Here is an 18,917-nt window from a genome sequence, read left to right on the forward strand (position 1 = left end):
ATGGGTAGTGTCTCATGGGCTTGCAGAAAGTGTAGCAGCATATATGTAGTGCTTTAACAAGCAAATGTGTGTATATATGCTATATATGTGTGCATATGTGTATTTATTTGCATGCACTAATAATACTGGAAATTACCCCCCAAAAACTTAGTACATAAATAGTTTGACCCCTCCCAATTTCTATTCTTCACATGCATGTTTAATTTCATTTTCTTTCTTTCTAATTACAGCCTGGATGTGTAAATACAACAGAAGTGGACATAAAAAAGGCATGTCGGATGAATCGGCATTCCAAGTTCACAAAGGTAATTTGGGGAAACCTACCTAGGTTATTTTGGACACTTCTTGCATATGTTTAAACAAACGTTTCTAACTAGTCTCACAGGTGCTTGATGCTGAGGATCTGTTAAAATAAGTGTCCAGGTGATTTGCTGTTTAGTAGCTACTATGTAGCATAATACTTTTTATAATAATTTTTGATGTTGAAAAATCTCAGCACAGAAACTGTTGATAAGACAGTGCACTCCTGCATCTGCCATGCCTGCACAGAAACAGCCATCTTTTTGAGGGCGCCATGTCATTAGTTCTGTCATTGAAATCATGACCAGAAAAAAGATCGCCTGCTGTGAGTTTCTACCACATTTGGTTATCCCTCCGTCTTGAGTTACATTCATCGATCTCATCTTCGGTTTTTATGTTAGTTACCCCTGCTTTATTTCAGTAATTAGTTCTGGAAATGTCTTCTTGGATTACCACATTGTCTCCAACCCTTTTGGGGTTATGGTACATCCATTTTATTTTTCAAGTAGAGTTTGTTCACAGGTAAGTCTTATGAGTTATAACAACATAAACCCAACCACTGTTAATAGGAATTCATGATTCCATTGATCAATAATTCCTGAAACTTCATTTTCAATGTTTAGGTCTATTACACCATTGAGTTTTAATACATGCATGATGTATCACATTGTTGTTGTATATCTCTGCATTGCCTGTATGGTACAGTAAAGTTAAACAGACAAATGTTTTGGTTAAAATAAGAGGAATCAGAAGGTGGGAACTTGTTCTCAATTAATTCTTTGTTTATCATTGTCTATACAAGGGAGTTTATATATCCCACTGTACTAACAGGTACAAATACACTACACAGTACATATGAACAGGTGAATTTCACCGTGAAATAATAAAACATTGTTACTATTTTATTTAATGATTCTCTTTAAACTAATTTATGTAAAAAGAACAGAACAATCATTTAGACTGTATTGTATATAACACACACTGCATACAAACAGGTGAGTTTCACGAGGAACAAGTAGTACAATATTATTATTATTGGTCTTTTTCATACAGAAAACATTTATTTCAGAGAACAATGTTGGGACAATTTGTTGGGAAGTGTGGCCTTGAGATGGGCTTTTTAGAACACTCGCCCAAGACTGCCTCACATGTTCAAAGTACCCATATAAGAATCAGTAAATCTTTAATACTGTAAGAAGGCTAGTGCTTCAGCTTGGAAAGGTGCTTCATGGTCTGCATCTTGAAGGAGGGAATAACATTCAAGAAGTTAATCGCCTCCCCCAAGAAGGGACAAGCTGTTGAACACTTTTCATGTTCAGGGTAGCATGTCTGCCCCCTCTCAAGAAGGAGTTGATGCACAACTCACTTTATGCTAATAGTGACATGTTACTCCCTCCCAGTGGGAGGTGGAGCTCCACACAAGCATGTTATTGCCTCCAGTAGGGGAGCAGAATACTGAAAGGGCATGTTGCTTCCTCCTATTAGGTTGGTGAAGTGTCACACAAGCAGGTTGTGCCCTCCCATTAAGATGCTTGTGCACCACACATGGGAGGTGGTACATCACTCATAACAATTTAAGGGTAGCATGTTGCACCCATCTGAAGGGGAAAGATCAGCACTGTACCTTCTGAGTGATGAATCAGTCGAGGATAAAGTATTTTCTGATTATCACTCAATAGCCTCACGGTATGGGCCCTAGCTCAGACATGGTATGAGGAATGGTTCAATATCCACCCATTTCCTATTATTCCAATGAATCCTTATGGGATATGGAGCCCTCCACCTGAGGGTCGTTGGTCCTTTATACCTCATTTTGGACTGCTGAACCTTACCCACACAATTGAGATGATGATGTGGCCTGTGTCCCATCATCACCACCTCACCAGATCACATCAAGTTGGAACGATAACGGTTTCACATCATCCAGGGCATACAGTTGATCCTGTCTCCTCACTTCTAACCACTCTGAATTTTAGGGTATAGCATAGAGTGCACAGATGCCCTCTCTGATGCTCAGTCAGATTCTGATTCAGAGTATGCAAGTTGATGAAATTGTAGTTATCTATCCTCATTGACTCCAACGAGTGTTCAAAGTAGAAGCAGCACCACCGCCTATAAGACTCATGCTTCCTTTCAGTTGAATGACAAATGTTGAGGCCTGGTCTTTTGACATGGTTGTAAATAAAGTCTACCACCTTCTATCCCTGGATTTGTGCATAGCCCAAGAATATCCTTTCCATTTTGGAATGATCTCTGGTACAATTTGAGCAGACCTCTTGCTTCTTCCTTGATGATCAAGGAAATTTCTCAGGTTTACCACAGGCCAAAACTGTTCCTTGGCAACATCGAGGCTGGTCCATTTCCTTCCTCAACATGGCAGCCTCAGCTCTCTACTACCAGTTACTGGGTATATTCCTAGAAGTGGTCTGCTACACCTCCCCAATCAGACTCTGTTTTGTCCAAAGAAGAATTTTTTTTAAGCTAGGGCACACCTTCCCATCAAAATAATTGAAACCATGGAACACAAGCCAGGTTACTCATCATCATAGCTTTATATGGTGACATCTCCCTTACATCATTTCATATTTTGGGAGAACCCTCTTTGAATCCAGCTGCCTTTCAACGTGTGCAGGAAACCAACCAAGATGTTCAGAAATGCACTTCCTGTTGCATTGGATTCATCAGCAGTCATGCTTAACTAATAGTAACAACTTTCTAAGGGCTGCTTGTTTCAAAACCAAGACCTTCTTCAGGAGACATCCCTAAAGTAGCTTCTCAGAACTTGCTGGATCATCAACATAGATCCACCACAACCAATCATGACTTGTCAGAATTGACCAGGAAACATGGAAATGCAAATCGCCCTGAAGTTTTTCAAACAATGCATCCCCAGCCCAAAACACAGCTTCAGACTGGATCTCTGTCAGGTTCACATCGCTCAGGAATTAGATGCTGCAGACTCTCAAAAGAGAAATCTCTCTAACTGACCTTCCTTTCCTACTGAAGGAAGTGGGGAGACATCCCTAGGGACTCAAAACCTTTCCTGCTGTGCATTCCTCTCCCAAACATCCCCGTAGATGCTCATCTGGACCTCTTTTCAGGGTCCTGGTCCAGCATCATAGAACATAGTTGGGTCCCTTCCATCATAAGCAAGGGTTAAAAACTACAGTTTGGGAACAACTTCCTCTGTCATGAACTCCAGTGCTCTTTCATCATTCCAGTCTATTGAAATTTAGGGAGGAAGTGCACACCATTGTGCAGACAAGGGCAGTCAAGAGGATCCTAAACAAGTAGTCTCCCATATTCTTTCCCTGTCTTTTGCTGGTTACCAAAAAAGGGAATATTTTGGATATATTATCAATCTCTCCCCAGTTCTTCTAGAGGAACATTTTAATTTGGAGATCACTTGCTCAGTCTAGAATGCTATTCATCCATCAAGATTGGGCAGTCTCCATCAATCTGCAGGGTGCCTATTTGCACCTCCAGATAGTTCATCTGTAATGCAAATACTTCCATGTTTGCTTGGACCAGATAGTTTTCTATTCCAGGATTTGCCATTCAGAATTCTTCCACACCCATAGTCTTAAAGCATATTATGGGAGTAGTAGCGGCATACCTCCGATTACTGGGAACACAGATTCTTCAGTATTTCAACAGTTGGCTTTTCTACAAATATTCAGTCCCATTGTTAGGATCTTTGATATTGTTGTTCATTGGTAGATTGAGATAGATTAAATTTTAGAGGCAATGCAAGCAAAGACACCTTTCTTTGCTCACCTTTACTTATCCCTGTTGAGAACCTTGAGTGTCGCTGTCAACTTGGTTCTTCTAGGACAACTACAGGTGACGTCTGCAGTTCCTCTTTCTCACAAGATGGAAACTGCACAGAGGTTCTTCATCTACTCCAATTACTATTAGACCAATGTTTTGTAATCATTTGCAACGGCAGATAAATTTGGACAGATTCCTGACAGGGGTCATGCATGCACTGGAGCCCCACTCCTTCCTGTCCACTGATGCATCAGATTCCAGTTTGGGAACTCTTTTCAAGCCAGAGGGCTTAATTCTCCAGGGTCTTTGGACTCTAGCCAAAATCATACCTGCATATCAACAACCTAGAAATGAAAGTAGTATCTCTAGCATTGCATGAGTGCATTGAGAAAGTATTGGGTCACTATGTCATTGTCTCCTCAGACAAAACATCGTCATAGCATATCTCCTCCACTGGGCCACCTAAGTGAACACCACACTCCCATTCCTCGGAAGAATATATTAGTGAACAGCCTTTTCAGGAGTGGCAGAGCCGTTTTATTGGAAAACAGTATCCCATCTCATACTATGGGGAAGACCTCTACCAGACTTGTTTGTGACAAGGCTCAACAGTGGGCTTCCTTCTGTGTATCTCCTGTCCCAGATCAGGATGCATTCTGAGTGGACAGCTTTAAACTTAAGTGGGATTGACTATTTGCATACACATTCCCACTGTTCTACCTGCTGTCTCAAGTTTTGCAAGACTGAATTCCTACAATTTGCGTCATTCTTGTCACCCCACTGTTGGCCCCAACAGTCATTGTTCAATGACCTTCTAGACTTGTTGATTGATCGTCTAGGTCTCTAACTCACAGGAGGGATCTTCTGTCACATCACTGGGGTCCCACCCCTACAAATGCCCATAGATTCTCTGCCTTCATGTATGGCTCATCTCAAGTGAACTCTCTGCCAGAACAAGTTTTCAGGCAGAGTTGCCAGTTGCATCATTCAAGCTTCTACACCCACGGTCTATGATGCCAGGTAGAAAATCTTTTGTAATTGATGCAGTAGGAACATGTCGATCCTAGTTGTACTTTTGTAAATTCTATTGCTGATCTCCTTTTGTTCCTGTTTGAGAACAAGGGATGTTCTGTATTTACTATCATAGGCTATTTGGGCTAATTAAATTTTCTCAGGGCATGGCAATTAGTTCTGATGCACATCTTGCCGATCTTAAGTATGTTGAGCTATAGAGACCTAACATTCTCTTATGCCTGGATGGAATCTTACTTGTATTTTATGGTCTATAGAGACAGGCTGGTTTAGTGGAAATTACAAATCCATTTTTCGTCTTTGACTGGGATTTTTGGCCGAAACTTGGTTACCATCAGTAGCTCCATCACATAGAATTGCTCAGTCAAAGTCAAATCTGTGCTGGAGATGTTCAAGATAGTCTTTTATGCCCAGTTAGGGTACATTGTTTCTATCTTAATGAAGGCCATGAGGTTTGAACTGTTGCTGCTTCATGAACCAATCTCAGTCACTTGTGGGATGTCATGAAGGAAGCAATTGATGATCTCATGCTGCCTTCTTTTCTTACTTTTGCTCATTAGCACAATAAGCAAAGGAATATCTTTTCTTCTCTCTGGGGCCCATAGTTGTGGCACACCTTGTGGGCAAGAGAGACACTAACAATATTCACAGTGGTGAATACTTTCTATCTTTTCTCTGTTTTTGCTCAGCTGTAAACCATGTCTACCCACCTTACAAATTGAGCTATGTAATTTAGCAATGGGTAACATTGTAATTTAGCAATAGGTAAGATTATAATTTAGCAATGGGTAACATTGTAATTTAGCAATGGGTAACATTGTAATTTAGCAATGAGTAACATTGTAATTTAACAATGGGTAACATTGTGATTTAGCAGTGGGTAACATTGTAATTTAGCACTGGGTAACTTTGTAATTTAGCAATGGATAACATTGTAATTTAGCAGTGGGTAACATTGCTGCTACTAAAATGTAGTTCTTTTGGTGGTGGGTAAAACTAATTTTACTTATGTAGTACTTACCCATCTCTATTACTGAATGTCCTCCTCCCACCCACTCTGATTGCCAGGTGTCTATGAAAAAGATGCAGGCACAGCAGATGCAGATGTGCACCTAAGTCTTATTGACAGTTTCTTCACTCTGTGAGAGAATGTATCCACATCAAACAGACAAGATTTTGACATAAAAATGTAATGCTACATAATAGCAATGGGTAAGTATTGCATAATTAAAATTAGTTTTACCCCCACCCTACCAAAAAACCCTAAATTTTTCATTGGTATTTCTGTTATTTTAATGGGACATTTTTTAAAAACAAAAATGTCCAACACTGTATCCAAAACAGTTATATTAAGAATGGTTAGGATAACTTTACACTGTTACAAGGCAATTTTGGATAAGTGATGAATAAATTCAGTCATATGCAATAACAGTATTGATAATAAAAGCAACAACAATATTGATGATGATAATTGTGGTGATGGTGAAAATGAAGACAACAACAAAGACAAAGAAGCAGAAGAACAGTTATAAGATAAAGAATACTGATTGCAATCTATGAAATAATTGTTAATGAGATGATCTGAGAGAGACAAGGTTTTGGTATAGTGTATTATCTCTTTGTTATACTCTCTCACTCGCTGATTTTTTTCTGTGTTAATGGCAAAAGGAAGAGAAAGAGAGAATGCGAGATTGTATTTATATGGAATGAGTTTAGTATTTATATTAAGTTTAATTTGGGATGATATGTGTGTATGTCTGTGTGATTTGGATTTTTAACGTAGCTTTAACAATTTTTCAGTCATATTGCTACAATGTCTGCAGTGTGACAGTTTATAGTAATGTCTAGCACTGGGGCATCATGCCGCAAACATGTAGCATGATGTCCCACCCAGTTACGTTATCCTGACAACAGGCCGACCAGTCCTAAACACTAACCTCTTAATGCTGAGCGCCAAGCAATGATATGTATGCAGGAGAAAGAGCATTGTTAATCAATTCACTAAACATTTGGTAATTTTTAGGTTTGCATGCTGCTATTCATTGCATCTGATTGATTTATCTTAAATTCCCACAAAAGATGCCATCAAAATATCTTTCAGATCAGTTGAAAGATTGTATTTTAATTGCCATATATTTACACACTGTTGTTTTTTATATTTTCCCAATAATTTTTGCCATGTTAAAAAGTTATTTACTGCTTTTAGTCATTATTTGAAGCCAAATGCATGCAGGAAATGAGAGGTTAACCACAATGTGACAGAATTAGCCTTAGAAAACTAGTGTCCAAAGTTAATAGATTCATTGAAAATGGAGAGGAGATATTCAGACAGTTTTTATTTGTAGAAAATCTTCAATGTTTTGCAGTTTCTACACACCCACTTTATGGCAGATTATTTTATGTGGTGATGTCCTTATGTTTATCCACCTGACTGCTACCAGTTTCATTTCCACACAATAACTTGAGTTGTGCACCATCTACAATTGCCATACTTTTGGATGGCTTGATTTTAGGGTAATAATAAACCTTCATGAGTCCCCAAGTCAAAAGGTTGAGGTCATTGAAGGGAGAAATATGTTATCTGCACTGATAACTCATGTTCTCCAAGCTTACAGATATACAAATTGGGTTGTTTTGCACATGGGATAAGAAAGAACTCCATTGGTTATAAGACCAAAAAAGAAGAAAAATGGTTTCTGCATAATAACATTAGTTCTACATGACAGTGGTTCTCATCCTTTTTGAGTACTAGGAACCTCTTAACTTCAAAAACGTTTGCAGACCCTCACATGCTAACAGTTGTACTTTCATGCTCCATTAATTGAGAAAATACATAGCCCATGGAATAATACTGTGGCTCCAGTGGAATCACCCCATGGCCCCCCCCCCCCCCACAAAGTCTGCAGCCCACAGGTTGGGAACCGCTATTCTACATCACAGACATGGACCAAACTTTGTGGATGGCTTGCACTTATATCAGTGAAATAACCTATCAGTTTTGGGGATAAATGTTCATGGGTCAGGGTCATTATGAAGGAAAGAAGAGAAATGGTTTCTGCACAAAATTTGAGTTCTGAATATACAGGATGAGCATATAATATATTATTCCCAGTACTCTTGATTATAATTAGCAGCAAGTTATTTATTAGGTAAAAATGGTAAATAACTGCGACTGAGGAAAAAGTGCAGAGAAATGATGTGTATACAATTGAACTTGTCTTGAAAGACCCCCCCCTTTTGTTAAACAATTATAGTCTCACAAGCGAAGTGGTCTCTTAACAGTGCTCTTTCAAGTCAGTTTTTTTGTATGTTTGAAGCAGGCTTAACACAACACATAATAATGCTTTCAAAGTAAAATGTTATGGGTCTCAAACTTTCTGCAAAATGGAGAAGAAAAAAACCTTCACAAGTCAACAAAGTATGAGAAGTCTTTTAGCATTTTCATTCATTGTATTAGCACCTAAAATGAGTGGGGCCCCCAAACATACAGGCATTTGGTATTGACTGAATATGGTAAATCATGGTTCACTTTAGAAGTGTAACAGAATGTCTGAACTTACCCAGCATCCAAAATAACCCAGATTTCCCTAAGTCTTAATGCCCGGGCTATTTGAAAGTTCTAGATATTTTGTTATAACATTTTCTTCCACTGAATCTGTCATTGAAATTTAATGCCAGTCCATGGACAAAATAGCATTCTATAAAATGATCTGCAGCTGCAAATGGAGCACAATCGACACGTACAGATATATGCACGTGACATAATATAGGTAAATGACTGACACAATCGACATGTAAGGTATATGCATGTGATATAACTTAGGTAACTGACTGACACAATTGACATGTACAGATATATGCATGTGACATAACATAGGTAAATGACTGACACAATCGACATGTACAGATATATGCATGTGACATAGGTAAATGACTGACACAATCGACATGTACAGATATATGCATGTGACATAGGTAAATGACTGACACAATCGACATGTAAGGTATATGCATGTGATATAACTTAGGTAACTGACTGACACAATTGACACGTACAGATATATGCATGTGACATAACATAGGTAAATGACTGACACACTCGACATGTACAGATATATGCATGTGACATACGTAAATGACTGACACAATCGACATGTACAGATAAATGCATGTGACATAGGTAAATGACTGATATAAAAAATGTTAGAGGAGGAGAGCAGTTCTACCACTGAGTAAAGAGCATACTGTAAAATGCAGATGCACTTGGGGTATTCTCTGATTGGTATCAAGACCGAGTTTGATAAAGTTTACGAATTTAATTCTATGTAATATCCTACAGTTTTGAGTTAGTTTCAGTGTTTTCAAGAATGTCACTAAGCTATGGAAGATCACCCACGTCATGGAAGACCATTGCATTTGGAAGAGGCTGTTCTGATAAGGTGCTCAATACACAGTAGAATATTTGTCTTTTAACATTAATTCATCAGCAGTTATCAATAATTGAAGAATCATTTGACGTGTTGGTGCAAGATGGGTGCTGCAATTGATGATGGTGATAAAGAAAAAACAGACTCACCAATCACCAAACAGCTATTTGCCAAATATTAAAAGAGATGTTTGAATGAGATTGTCACAGATGAGGTGATAAAACAAGGATTTGCTTGGTTGAACCTAAATTAAGAGAAACTATGAAGTTTGGATTGGACAGAATGAGCAGAGACCAAGTTTCGATTGGATAGAATGAGCAGGGACCAAGTTTGGATTGCACAGAATGAGCAGAGACCAAGTTTCGATTGGACAGAATGAGCAGAGACCGTAAATCACTCTTCATAGTCAGACTGTAAGGAAAGTTTTATGAGGATTTTATTTAATACAGTAGGCTTTGTCATTCAGCAATACTGACACAACTTACTGAACGAACACAATATCCAAATTTTACCATATAGTACTGAGTTTACTATAAGTGATTTTTGGCTGAATCTCATTTCAGAGGTTTGCTGATGGTCAGACAATTTGAAAACTGCCATGCAGTTGGAATTAGTTTACCAGTGTACAAGCACCACACCAGAAAGTGAGAACAGAATGGCATTTAATAATTTGATAATCAGACTCAGTGTGTAGAGGTGTATGGGTAGTACTTTTGAGTGGATGCTCTGACAAACTGTTCACTAATAAAGAGGGGCCCCAAGTGGCCGAGTGGTCTAAAGCACTCTCCATTATGGATCACTGCCATCTCACCTCTGTCTGCATGGGTTCAAGTCTCGGATTTGGCGAATGGGTATGTGAGAAAGCTTGCCAGTAGCTTCTCTTGGGTCGGTGGTTCTTTCCCGGGTTTTCCCGGGTTCTCCCTCCACCATTAATACTGGCTGCCATGTATAGCCTATCGTGTGCTGAAAAATGGCACTAAACCCTACAACAACAACAACGCTAATAAAGAACTTTGTTATACAGCACACTAATATTCATAACTTTTTAAATACCCATCTAATGTCTTCAAATATATATTAGATGAGCAGATAAATTATACCTAGATAAGATTAGTATATTATGCTTGAGTCTGAATAACAAGTTATTATGTGCTCATTTTTGTCTCTGTTAACTATATATTGTCAGAATCATGTAGTATTTTATGATATTGAACATCTTCATATTGCATGCTCATGCATGACTTGCGTGCCTAAAGATAGTATAGTGTATTAGGAAATGCTTTGTAAACAAACCATTTATACTCATATAGTATATGCTTTAGGTTTTGGTTCATTAAATTTGTTTGTGAATGAACTAAAGTAGCTGTTTCATCCATTTTAAAGTGTAGATGATAAAGTTAATGATATGGACGAGTTCACTGAGTCAGAAATGAAACTTTCAAAGAAGCAAACAAACGTGAGAGGTGCAATAATTGAAAATGCCATTCTGATCATTGAAACAGCTGTTTAGGAGAATCTATTCACAAATGAATGGTTAAGACCATGACAAGTGCTCTTTAGGGTCTAAAAAATATATATCATTGAAAAGCATATCGAGGCCAAGGCCTATTGCATATCTGTCCGAGATGTACCATTTTACAAGTCTATCAAATTACTAGAAGAAGAAAAAATATCATTGAAGATTTTGGTGGGAACCTAAGAGCCTGAGAGCCAATAATCAAAGACGATGAAAAAGTATTGTTTCTATTGGGTAAATGGAATGTCACACAACAGCTGCTTTTCAACTTTCCCCATTTAATTATTTTGAAACAATGTTAAGCTAGCAGTAGATGACACACTGTATGATACAGGTCATAGCTGGGGTTCGTCCAACAGCGAGATGAACGTGACAGGGCATAAGCATGTTTTCTTTCGCTGGTAATAAAAATGGTAATAACTTTTTATGCATCTTGAATTTCCTCAAATTGCACTTCCTTAGGTCTTCAAATCTGACAGACGTGTCCTGCAAAACCTGATACAAACAGATATTGTACTGGAATTTTGAGTAGCCTACATTCCAGCTGCATTCCATTCACCAAATGTCACTGAATTAACCCAATGATCCAGCCCCTCATCATCAGAAAAGCAGAATTGAGTTGGATCAACATAGAAACAAAATCCATGCACATTCATTCACAATGAAACTCTAAATTTTGATTTTAAGTAGACCAAAATGACAATTCTTTTTTAAACTGATGTAGAGCACACAACTATGTTAAAAGGTCACTGGGTGGAGTTATGTGCACATGAAGACTGTTACTGTGTATTGATGAATCTAATGTTGGAATAAAGCATAAATTCAATTACATCGTTTCTTGTAATATCCTTTATTGTTAAGCCTTTGGTAGTTAAACAAAATGAGCATATAATTAAAAGGTTACTGCATTTGTATGGGAAAATATGAACTTGTTTTTTCTGTAAAATACTTCATTCAGTACAGTCATCCATAAAAAAAAAATCAGTAATTTATCAATCTTGTTTTCCCCCTGGGATATTGAACAGTTTATTTTTTTATTTTAAAAATTGTTTTTCTTTATTCCTCAAAATTTCTGTACAAAATAATGATTTCTAGTAAGGGTGGGTTGTCCAAGGATCAAAATAGCATATCATCATCAGTAATATTCAGTCACTTCAGGCTACTATTTGACTTCACTAACTCCAATGAGATATTAACTTTGGTATTATCCATTTTGTTCTTTGACTAGCATAATGAAAACAGTCCTTTGTTATGTATATTTAATTAATATTGTCTGCTTAACTTTTATCCATGGTTGTAAGTTGTGGAGAGAATGTTTACATTGGAAACTTTTATCCATGACTGTAAGTTATAAACAACTTGTTTACATAGTAAGAGTTCAAGGTTAGTCTTTGTGCAGATAGACTAGGTGTTTACATTGAAAATAATCTATTATGATATAGATCAAGTGAAAATTTGTATAAATATGGATTTGATTAATAATTTATTCCTATTCTATATCAATGAGGGATTATTTTTGGACAGCATGTATCCTTCCTTAACTTTACAATGCTGTATCCGGCTACAGTCACTGCAGCTCTTTAATCCTTTACCTCATAGAGCATAGTGACAAAGTGCAGTGCGCTATAAATAGAACACCTGTTACCTAGCCGACCGCATACGCATAGGCCTGCCTGTGAACTGTTAAGCAATGTAGTGTATGTTACGTTTAACAGCAGTTTTAACCATTTTACATTTTTGGTACACATTTATTATATGTGCAAAAATTTAAGAGTAAAGTCCTTTTGTTATAGCTGTGTAATTTTTTTCACAGAAGAATTTTGTATGTGCTTCAAAATTGAGAGAGAACTCGTTCACCGTCATGTCAGTGAAGCAGTGTGACCAACCGTAGCTGCCATTTCCGATGCTCAAAATTTACAAGGTTTTCGTCTGCATCTACATCACTAAGCCATCTGAATTGGATAATTTATAAAAACTAATTGCTGGCTACATCAATATCAGAGCCTTTACCTAAGTTATTGAATCTTTCATAGTTGTTATTCTAATCTTGAAAACTTCGTACGTACTGAATGAAATCTGCGACCGCCATTTTGGAGAGTGGAGATTACGACCCAGTTACTTTAAATAGCAGATATCGACCAGTGCATACATAGCGACCACGTGATCAGACGTAATTGTCATTCACATAAATGAATGTAGTATCTAATGGGGGGTTTTCCCCGAAGGTGGCGCTACGAAAACCAGCTCAAAATGGCTGCTGTTTACAGCAGGTGTGTACAGCAGGCGTCAAAAGGCGCTTCCATGCAAATGGAGTAAAGGCGTCAAAAGGTGCTTCCATACGAATGGAGCAAAGGCGTTCAGAGACGCTTGCATGAGGTAAAGGGTTAAGATTACACTATTGCCATACGCTAACATGATATTGTTACAACTCTATGGTCTTAAACTAGTAACAGAAAAGAGTGAAAACCAAACAAGTTTAATTTGTAAAATTCAACAAATAGTTATTTACCTAGTATACAAAGTGAAAATTTAAAAAAGAACTTAAGTACTGTGTATTAAGCCCAATTAAATTCCAGTATTGAAATTGTTGATGTGCTTGTAGTCTCAGATGTACTAATGTGCCAGTGGCCTGGACTGTGATGATGTGCTGGGCTTTTGATGCATAAAAATAATATAATCTAAACTATTCTTATGTGAATTCACTATAATTTCAAATCTATTCAATGGCCCAAGAATATTGTTAAGTACTTTGTAATTCCAATGAATAATTTGAATAAATAATTCCACCCAAATGAAAAACTTAAGACTGATTCTGCTTCAAGATGTTATGGCAAGAATGAATAATTTCTCAAGTATATTACATGATATAGATAGTTATGACAAAATCATAGAACCAGAATGTAGAACAGTTTCCTCTCTAAAATATTCAAAGTTGCCAACAAGTTTAGACATTTCCGAATGAAAAACTGTCCTAGAATCAGATTTGAATAAACATATTTACCTTCAGATATAATGATTTGATTATATAGCTTTCGCTGTTAGAGAAATATTGGCTGTGTATTATGTTGTTTACAAAATAGATGTCACTGGTCAGGTACACTATGAACATGCTTTTGGACATGGTTCATTATAAAATACAAATATACATAAAATACAGTAATTAAAAAAAGCCAAAAAATAATACAAATTAAACAAAATATCAACTCGTAAAGAAAAAGAAAGATTTATGCAAAAGGCATTCTTTTAACTATTAGTCAAATTTATGTGTTTAAAAATTGCATAGGATGAAGTCTTATGAATGACACAAAATCAACATGAAGCATTATACTACTTTTTTACACCTGAAAGTGCATCTGTAATAAGATTATCTTCTCACTTGATGTGTTTGATGTCAATATTTTATTCCTGCAATATCAAACTTCATCTTGCTAATGAAAGTAAGAGGGTTGTGAACACTGAATACAATAAACAGAGAGGGAACTGAATTAATAGACACTTGAGTGTTACAAAGTCTGTATCAAAGCCAAATATACCTTCTTGAAAAATATAATTTCTTTGGCATTTGTTTAATTTTTTAGAAAAATAAGACTCTAGAAGATCTACACCATTTTTTGTCTTCTTGAATCAATGCTCCACCAACCCCAACATCACTTACATCAACAGACATTTTAAATGATTGAAATTTTTAGAGCTGAAAGAACTGTGCACTCTTCAGTTTAGCCTTTAAATTATAAAATGTCTCCTGACATTTTTCAAACAGATGAAATTTGTTTTTCTTAGTCAACAAATTTGTAATGGATTAAAGCAGTTAAGAAAAAAAAAGGAGTGAAATTTTTGATAGTATCCAGCCACACCCCAAAATCACATCAGCTGCTTTTTACTGATAGGGACAGGGAAAATAACCATAATCTGCACTTTGTTGAACTTACAGTGAAATAGAGATTTCATCAGCTTTGCCAGTAGGTACACTTTGTAATAACAGAGTCCAATGGTCACTTTGCCATTTCAGAATTTCAGCAGTTTTTTCAAAATGAGGAAAATGTTTATCTCCTGTTTTTATTTAAAATGGTGTACTAACCTAATATTTCTGGTAACATCAAAAATTGAACTTATGTGTAAAGGTGGGGGGGTGGGGTGACTTGCCAGTTCTAATTCTTTTAATCTAAATTGAAATTACCTTTTACCTTCTCTCTTTCACTCTGCTTCTGTGTTTCCCTCTCTTCTTTTTCTCTGTGGACCGCTCCGGTGGCTTAGTGATTAGAGCATCCACCTCGGATATGGGAGGTCGTAGGTTTAATCCACGGCCGAATCATACCAAAGGCTTACAAAAATGGTACTAACAGCTGCCTTGCTTGGCACTCAGCATTAAGAGGTTAGTGTTAGGACTGGTCAGCCTGGTGTCAGGATAATGTGACTGGGTGGGACATCATGGTACATGTCTGCAGCATGATGCCCCATTGCTAGACATCACTATAAACTGCCACACTGCAGACATCGTAGCGATATGACTGAATTTTTTTAAAAGCTACATTAAAAATCCAAATCACATCACACTTTTTCTCTGTGCATTTGTCTCCTCCTCAGATTGCATTTGTATCCTCCTCTGATTGCATTTGTATTTCTTCTTTCTGAAGCTGAAGTTTTCCATCTGGTGTTTCAATTTTAATTCTATTACTTTCATGCATAAGCCAAACAGAGACATACTAATCAAACCCAAAGAATATTTTGCATTTCTTGCTTTATTAACTCATTAACCCCTGGAGATTTTTTTCATTTGCTCCTAATGCGAGTAGTGGGGGCGATTTCTGAATACATCAAAATAAATCGGCTTGCAGGAAATTTTAGGTTTTCCTGCAGCCTGACTGTGTTAGAAACATTTTTCTTAAGCTATTTCGTTGAGACATTTGCAGCATCTTATCACACTTTTTGCAACGGTTACCCTGTCTGTGTGCCTTAGATCTGAGGCCAAAAAATCTGGACACAAAATCAGATTCTGAACACAAGCATATTTTGGCTGTAAAAATATCAGGTCTCAAAATATACATTTTTGCCACTGTATTTTGTAATGTGACAAGAAACGCCATATTATTTGGTATCATTGTAGATTTACATCTGTCTACTTTTCTGTAATACTTCCAACTTTAGTGTATCTTAAATGACCTTGACTCTACAGAGCTCGGAAGTAACGCCAGAGGTTAACGAGTTAAAGAAGACTTCATCCCAGAAACATCATTTTGCACATGTTTGCAGCAAGATGCCCCAGTGCTAGACATCACTATAAACTGCCACACTGCAGACATCGTAGCAATATGACAGAAACATTGTTAAAAATCCAAATCATACACACATGCGTTCGCCACATATATTAGCCACAACTGCACTTGTACTGCTCTCAGGGTTGGCATGTATATTTTTATCCATAGTTTCCCATGCAGTTTTTTTTAAACTTCCATATTAAATAAAACCTGACCACAAAGAACAACAATTTGTCCCCTAGGTGTCCTTCAGACACAGGGTTTAGTGTATGTCATCTGGTTTTTTGTCAATTTTAATTGGTGACTTCTTGTTTCATTTTCTTTCCAGCCTAATTATGCAGTGCCAGGTGGAAGAATAAGTCCCAGTGTTTCAGAAGCAGATTTACATCATCCAATAGACAGTGTACAAAGAGAGGTGGGTTTGAACATCAGTATTTCAAAATTTAAACAGGTTAATTAGCAGAAAAGTTCTAAATTGGTAAAGACATTAAGTATATAAACCATCATATTTATTCCAATTAAAACCATGGCATTTTCAAAGAAAGTGGATGAATGTTTATTGGATGTACACATAGATGGATAATACCTGTTAGCAGCACTATAGGTGATGAGAACAAAATTTCATATGCATTTCTCACATTCATAAAACTTAGTTAAAAAGAGACCAAGGGTCTGTTTCAATTAGGTACTTCTTCATTAAAAATAAATAAAGTTATGTTACGACTATGGTCACCAGGTAAGCAACAGAAGGAAGCAAAATCAACAAGTTTTGTAAAACTTAACAGTTTAATTATTGATGTTATAAAAGAAAAATATAAGAGGAACTTGCAGTATTATGAACTGAGCCCAAAATAATCATGAAAAGTTCTATTAAGTCCAAAGAATGAAATGTATATAAATTTCAGATCCAAGAATATACTTGGTCCACTATCAGTCCTGACATGTTAAAATGGCATATGAACGTTGCTTTTGACACTGACCACAGCTGCTTGTCATGAATTGTGTGCGTGCATTTTTTGATATTCTTTCTGTGCCATATGTTTATATGCATTGTGGGACCAAGCTGAAAGTCTCCACTCTTACTGAGGCAGCAAGAAGGGACCTGGTTACTTCATAGAAAGACCCCTTCCATTCCTAGGAAAGGTCATTGTCACTTCCTGGTTTGGAGATTTCTCCAACTACTATAAGGGAGTGATCAATGGCCCTTCTGGTGCACTAAAACCTTTTGGTGGTAGGAAGTCAGAAGCTTCTGACAGGGATGGTGTCAGGGAATTGACAGTACCTGTGTGAAAGTCCAGCCTTCTTGGACAAGAGAAAACCAGTCTTCATCATCTCAGGTGGACCTGCTTTTCGAATGGAGATCATGTTCATCTGACAAATTCCATGAATAGAGATTCCTTGATCACCATTGCCTGACCACCAGTTAATTACTGGTTTTGACCACAGGTATTGGGAAAGGGATCAGGTTGATTTCATCCCATTCTTTATGTTTCAAAGTCAGTTCCTATATATTTCTGTGGTTCAGCTCTTGATTCCCATTGCCAATTATATGGTCCAAGCCCCTGCTTGACCCTCAAGACTTCTGCACTGTGCACATGGTGCTTCCTAGGTGGGATATAAATGGGAACCTTGGTCCGTATCTCCGTTAAGTCTCCAGAGGCTATTAAGCTCAAGTCTCGTGTGCTAGTTGCCATATCCTCATGTACCATCCTTTGTATGGCTGCCTCCTCAGCCTCTTGAAGAAGGAATCACTGTCTGTAGCTGCTTTTCAGAGACTATTAGAGGCTGTCACCAAGACATCAAGACATGCACTCTCAATATCAATAGCATTCTTTACTTCTTCACCACAATATGGTTTCTGCCATGGGTACATAAAGGTCTTAACTCTTTACCTTCTGCTAATGCATATATGCAATACTAAAAATAGCCTCATTTCCCCAGAGAGATATATAGAAGTTGCTAATACAGTCAAACCCACTTATCTTGACCTCGGTTATCTCAAGAACCTGTGTATCTTGAGCTTTTTGGTCCAATCCCCTCAAAAAATCCTTCTTTGTTATGCTAATTTTTCCCCACTTATCTAAACCCTTGTTAAGTTGATAACCTCATTATGTCAGGCATAAGTTTCAGTCCGAAGTAACAAGTGGATCAGCTTAGATTGACGAAATGCATTTTTTAATGTCCATCTCAGAGAAATTTTATGAGAAATGATCCAGCATTGCCACTACTACCAGCACCTCATACCTGGAAGGATACAAAAAGTCGGAACAAGGCCAGATTTTACAGGTACAAATGCTTATCAACCAATCTCATCAATGCGTGGTTTAAAAATGCAAGTGCAGTTTATTTTTTTTTCCTAAAGAAATATTTCAGTCATTGGTAGATGAAATGAACAGATATGTAAAAAAACACACCAAAGTAGTCAGAAGCCTGATCCTGAATGGTCACCTACTTCAGTTGCAGAGAAGAAGGCATTTCTTGGAGTGCATGTCATTTTTAGTAGAATGCAACTTCCAGAATACACTTTGATGAATGTTTAAACTAATATTTCTCATTAAATTACATAGATTGTATGGGACAAGATTGATACAGAAGGCATTAACAGCATGTGCACTA

At 37.2% G+C, this 18,917-nt stretch overlaps 1 protein-coding gene across 6 annotated transcripts in view; it reads left to right on the forward strand.

The window, feature by feature from the left end:
* LOC149804709 (regulator of G protein signaling 7-like) overlaps positions 1-18,917 on the forward strand; it is a 294,195-nt gene that overhangs the window by 177,983 nt on the left and 97,295 nt on the right. For all 6 annotated transcript variants that reach the window (XM_089943319.1, XM_089943310.1, XM_089943302.1 and 3 more), the window contains 2 exons: positions 231-305; positions 16,630-16,716. In XM_089943319.1, coding sequence (XP_089799445.1) covers positions 231-305; positions 16,630-16,716 — 162 coding nt within the window. The remainder of the gene's footprint in view (positions 1-230; positions 306-16,629; positions 16,717-18,917) is intronic.

The sequence above is a fragment of the Sinohyriopsis cumingii genome, chromosome 2 (genome assembly GCF_028554795.1).
Source record: "Sinohyriopsis cumingii isolate HCF-2022 chromosome 2, ASM2855479v2, whole genome shotgun sequence".
NCBI lineage: Eukaryota > Metazoa > Mollusca > Bivalvia > Unionida > Unionidae > Sinohyriopsis > Sinohyriopsis cumingii.